The sequence below is a fragment of the Mycteria americana genome, chromosome 13 (genome assembly GCF_035582795.1).
Source record: "Mycteria americana isolate JAX WOST 10 ecotype Jacksonville Zoo and Gardens chromosome 13, USCA_MyAme_1.0, whole genome shotgun sequence".
Taxonomy (NCBI): Eukaryota; Metazoa; Chordata; class Aves; order Ciconiiformes; family Ciconiidae; genus Mycteria; species Mycteria americana.
The window spans coordinates 2505256-2511255 of record NC_134377.1 but is presented as its reverse complement, the minus strand read 5'-3'; the positions used below and the strand labels follow the sequence as shown (position 1 = coordinate 2511255).

The 6000-nt window shown below is 49.0% G+C and overlaps 1 protein-coding gene across 1 annotated transcript in view; it reads right to left on the bottom strand.

Moving 5' to 3' along the window:
• Positions 1-732: 732 nt before the first annotated feature.
• RTN4R (reticulon 4 receptor) overlaps positions 733-6000 on the bottom strand; it is a 79078-nt gene continuing 73810 nt past the window's right edge. Inside the window, exon 2 of the mRNA XM_075516378.1 lies at positions 733-2162. Coding sequence (XP_075372493.1) covers positions 733-2162 — 1430 coding nt within the window. The remainder of the gene's footprint in view (positions 2163-6000) is intronic.

The window sequence follows — 6000 nt, the reverse complement described above, 5'->3', positions numbered from 1 at the left end:
TGTCTTATTTATTACTGTCGTGTTAAATGCTCAACCTGCCTTCAGATTACGGATTGCTCAACACCCTTTTAATTTTTCAGCTTTTTAGCTGGTTAGCATACTTCACCCTTTGCAGATGACAACCATTTAGGAAAAAGAAATCTTTATTTTATATTCTTTTGTATACTTGTACACAAGTAAAATAAAATGCATATCTATATATACTGCAATCTCGTGAAGGAAAAGGTAGCATTCTTTAACAAATGCTGCCCGTAAACATGGTGTGATGGAATGAATACGGAAAAACTGCAATATTCATAAACATAGGATTAAAACAGCATCAAATTCATTACCTCTGCAAATGGGAACCTGCAATATTGTTCAGTGTGATGTCAAGTTACAAACAGATTTTAGACATTCTTTTCGGAGCATTTCTTACACTTTTTTTTTTCCTGTAAATAAACCATATTTCTTTACCATCTGCTGTAGCAAAAGCTGCTTTGTGGGCAAGTGCAGTTCCGAAGACCAAAGGTATAATTCACAGGATTCAGGACAAATAAATTATGTACATCTTGGTGTTTGTCTTTTTTGTTGTTTTTTTTTTTTTTTTTTTTTTAATAAAGGCATCCAGTTAACTTTTGTGTAACAAAGCTTTCTCAGGGTGGATGGTAGTTTTGCTTTTGTTTGCAACATTTATGGAGGTCAGCAAAAGTCTAGTATTAAAGTGTCATCAACCCAGGAAAAGAGTTAATTTTAGCAGAATAACAGTAAGCTCCACACCAAGGGGGGGATCAAAAGGCTTAGGCTGAGCTGTAATGTGGAGCTGTTTCCTTGCTGGGTGAGGCGGCACTGGGCCTTTGATTTGTTCTTTTTAGAGCAGCCCTGCCTCTTTTTGGTTGGGATTGTGGAAGGTTCAATAGGCTCTAGAAATTCTGGTTTCAACTTGGTCAATGGAGGGTCTACAATGCTGGGGAAGGTCCCAAAGGGGGAATCATTTATCTGCTTGTTGCTGCCATTTTTCGAAGGGTCCGTCTCAACGTACTTGGTTTTGGACATGTTCTCCTTATCCTTGAGAGGGTTGTTGGAGGATGGCCGGCTGCTGTGGGAAGAAGGACCTGCCTTGCCTTTGGCTTCATAAATAAAAGATTTATCTATTTCTGGCTGGCAGCACTTTGGGGAGCCATCGTGGGAACCGAGAGGGGGGATCCCAGTTGGCAGTTTACCAGATCTGGTCTTAGTGCTAAAAACACTTGTTCGTATCTGGTTGAAGGAGTCGACGCATCCTTCCAAGTCGGCGCTCTGCAGCCTTTTGAGGTCTCTCCCTGCCAAGCGGGGGGGAAGGTGGCACTCTAGCTCTGAAGACGATCCTTTAAACTGCTTAAACCAATTCCAGAGAGACCGAGCCTGGCAGTCACAGATCCACTGGTTGCCATTCAAGCGCAGGTACTGGAGGGATACCAGGGGAGCCATGGTTTCCCCCGTGAGCACGGTCAGGTTGTTGTTAAACAGATACAAGGTCATCACTTTCCCAAGGTCATGAAAAGACCGGCGGTGAACCAGGCTGACCCTGTTCTGGTGCAGAAGCAGCCGGTCGAGATTGATTAGCCCGCGAAAGACATTCTCTGACAAGCTCTTGATTTTGTTACCATGCAAAAACAGGTAGGTGAGGTTTGCGAGATCTATGAAGGTGTCATCCAGCAGGTTCTGAAGATTATTATCCTGAAGGTAGAGATATTGCAAGGAGAACAACCCTCGAAAAAGCCCTGTGGAGAGCTCCAGGAGCCCACAGCGATCCAGGTGTAAGGTGTGGAGGTGAACAAGACCCCGGAAAGTGACAGGGTTGATAGATTTCAGGTTCGTGTTGTCACTGAGATCTAACTCTTCCAGTTTGTTGAGTCCATAGAAGGCCCCAGGCTCAATGAGGCTGATGTTGTTGGAGTGGATCCAAAGAATCGTCATGTTGCGGCAAGAGGTGAAGCTGGTGGACCTCACAAGGGTTATCTTGTTGTTGTGCAAGAAGATGCGCTGGCTCTGGATGGGTATCTCAGTGGGGATTGCTGTCAGTCCTTGCTGCTGACAACTTATTGTAATCTTCGGTTCACTGTAGCATACACACGCCCCGGGGCAAGACTCCACTTCTGACTGGATGTTCAAGCAAAGCACCAAAATCAGCAGTTTGCTTCCTAAAGGATAACAAAAATAGTATGCAAATTAGCCAGGGTTATGGGAGAGCGCTTTCCTTTGCAACTAATAGATGAGCCTGAAAATCACCCTTCTAAGTGCGTTGCCACTAACCACAAACAACATATGCCAGGGGAGCCAAACAATTAAAACACAGAATTAAAAATGCTCTACCACTCAACACAATAGCTAAAATCAATATACACTTGTAGTGACAAAGTCTGAGCACTTCCTCAGCCTTTCACACTTTGGTGGTGAAAGAGAGTGATCATTATGTACTTGCATCGTGGGTCCTGAAAGCACATCTAACGTAAGTGATGTTCCAAAGAGCTTACCTCTGAGCAAAGGGGCTGTCCTCGGGGGGGCCATTTGTCTCTGCCACAGGCACGTTTAGCACAGTTCAGCCTGTGGGAAAGCATCTGCCCAGGTGTGGCTGATGCCTGCAGCCACGGGGTGGTACTAGGTAGCTCTGCGTCCCACTCCAGCAGTGCCACCAGCTCCTTGCTTTTCGGGATCATTGAACAACTCTCCAAAACAAGCAGGTGTCCCCAGATTGCACTCAAAATGTAAGATGGAGATGTGGCTTTTGTGACTTTCCATGAACAATTTCTGACTGATCTGGTCTTCCCGTAAGAAATAACCGTGAGGGATTCCAAGAATAACTTACAGGTCAGACCTGCCTCTACAGGTCTCAGGGCCAAGAGCATCCTTTCCTTCTCTCGGTCAAACCTTTACGCCGCATATTCTTTCTTCCCCTCCTCTCTCCCCTTTTCCCTTTTGAACCTGTGCAGCCACCGAGGAAGAGGAGAAAACAGCATGTTTTTCCACAGAGGGCAGTGCTGTTGTTGGAGGAAATCATGTGCAATGTTTGATTCAGGGATTCCTCAAAGTTTGCAAGGCAGAAGTAGGTTTCGTGTGTCCCAAGTGTGCAGGCAGCCCACCGTGATTGAATCGCCCCTGAGAGGAACATCTTTTCATGGCGATGACCACTCGCTTCCCCAGGAACTGGGCTGCACGAGGATCACAAGGAAGCATTTTGATTCACCAAATCCACCAGCCGCCGCTGGGCTGCTGGGAAAGGGCCTGGAGGATGGGCAGGGATGGGCAGAGGCTGTGCAGCCACCTTCGTCTTCCGAAAGGGGACCCGGGAGGGAGGGTCAGTGCGAACCTCCAGCTGAGACACCCCCAGAGAGACCGGTTGTTTCCTGCCCACGGTGGGGAAGGCAGGGAGGAGAGGCAGTTTCAGCAGTGCTTTACCAGCAATTAGCAGCAAGTAATTAGATTGCTTCCTCTAAACCACATGAGCTAAAATGAATGGGCAGCAACTGTCGCAGCAGGAGGCTCCGTTTGTGAAATACCACATGCGAGCAGGGACACGTGTGTCTCCTTCCCAGCTCACCACAGCACCTCTGGCAAAGAGACACGTTCCTCCCCGTCGCTGGGGATCCTCAGCCCAGGGACAACAGCAGCTTTCCCTCTTCGCTGTTGTGGGAGGTTTTTTTCCTTCACTGAAAGACTGAAAATGTTGTTCAGGCATGGTGATGCTTCATTACACCTTAAGGTAAAATAGCAGCGTTCAAAAAGTCAGGCAGAAAGAGACAACGATGCAGACTGGGGCAAACTGGGGAGACCCAAGAGAGCCCGGTCGCTTCCAGCCACGCGTGCACGGTGCAGCACACCGGCTTCTGCGGGGCCAAATCCTGGACACAGCAGTTGCATCTCACAGAAAAGCCTGAAAGGCAATCATGGAGCTAATGAAATCACATCATCTCTGCATTGAAGTAGCAACTTCAAACCTCAGCAATAACGGACTAAATCATACGGAAACCTCACCAAACTGTTTACTGAAGCAATAACAACGGTATTGGAGAAGCCAAGGCGGGAAAGTCGCTTTTCTGCAACAACAGGCCGGGATCCCAGGCCTGAGTTTCACTTTAGTCAAAATAACACACTATGTGCAGCTAATAAATCTGTGGCGATCCAACAGTCCAATATAGGTGGGAGATTCCTATATATCATAGTCCACATGGGAGAAAAAATAACAGCTCAGCATGCAGAGATAATTTGAGCCTGATATTATTAGCATCCCTGGAAGGCAGTGTGTTGAGTGCAGTATTATGACACATTCTGGCTGGCTTGTCATGTTTTGACATATCATGTCCCATTGTATGGAGCAAAGTAACACGAGACAACTGAAATCCCCTGCTGGAGACATGTCACACCAAGAGGAGCCTCCTGGGAAATTAAAACAATGCTGGCAACTCTCTGACCAGCACGATTCCTCACCAGCTGATAATGAAAACCTGTAGCCAGAGAAATATGACTTTGTGGAGCCTCTTTCTTCAGTTTCGTGATTCAGATGATGGGGGCCAGGGTGGCACTGGAGCAGTGGGACTCGCCTCGCTACGCAACACCACCCGCTCCAGCAAAACAGTGCTCGGACTGCAGACACCGCTGCAGGCTCCACGGCTCTTCCCAGCTGCTCCTCCCTGCCTTGGCAATACCGCAGGGGCTACAGCCTACTCGGGGAAAATCCAACCACCACCCAGATGCATCCCACATGCCTTATAACTATGTGACACGCTCACAGCGGAGTGAATGCAAAGAACCATTCCTATGGGAGCGGAATCACAATGACAATACTCCTGTTCCAGCTCCAGCCAGGGGAGGCAAATGCATAATAAATATATGTATACACGGGGAGAGAAAGAGAGAACATGAAGCAGCCGGCAGAGAACAAGCCATGCATATGAATACCGCCCGGCCCTGTGCCACCCCCTCCTGACAGCCATGCTCCTGCACCCTCTGGATCACTTGATCGCTTGTGCCCTTGAGCATGCACCACCAGCCCTTTCCCATGGACAGGGCTGGGCAGCAAGGTCCTGTCCCAGCCCCTGGGTGTGTGCAGAGCTGGAGGCATGCTACAGCTTCTCCCCAGCACAGAGGAGCAGAAGGGAAGGGACAAATCCTGCTCCGCTCTGAACCACGGCTTTTCTTCTCCCAGTGCCAATGCCTCTGAGGCTGCCGGGAGCTGTGAGTCAGTGGCACTGATAGCTGGCTGCCAGTGGAGCAGCATAGGGAAATTAATTACAGGCAGGGCTAGCCTGTGTGCTTTAATTAGCGACCTGGTGTTCTTGAGCTGCTCAGATTAGCTCCTTCCACCGGAGACAGTTACTGTCAATCATCTCCCAAAGCTTTTTTCCAGTTAGTTTCCCGCCGTGCAGCTCAACCGTGTCCTGACTGATCCATGACAAAGCTCAGCACCCAGCAGTCGTCAGAGTCCCTGGCCACTGCAGGGCCGGAAGCAAGTGCAGGAGTGGGTGCAGTCCACAGACAGCCTTGGGAAGTCAAGGTGATGCTGCAGACCCTTTCTTCCTGAGCCAGACTGGGGTGTGCAGTGGCAGAGACTGGAGGGACCATGCCTTGGCCTTCCCCTGCTCCTCCAAGGAGCTTCTCCATCACTGGTGTTCAACCAGTAACTGTGCCTTGTGCTCAGTGTGTCCCAGACCACAGTGCCCACCAAGAGCCATGAGCCATCCAGACCTTGCGCCAGGATAGTTTCATCCGTCCAATTCCAGGCAAATATCACCTTGCTTTTGCTGACCAGATGCCAAATGACTACTTCAGGACAGGGATGAGCACAAGGCAGGGTCCTGGGACAGGAAGGTTGCTAAGACCTGGCATCAAGCCATGATAACACAGCTGCACAGTTTTAGGATGGTCTGAAGCACAGCAGAGCTTGTTCCTGTCTGCCTGGAATATAACCCCATATTTTCAGGTAATGTCTTACCAAGTCCTGCAAGATCGAGACAGGCCAACTGTGTCACTGTCCTGTGCCCC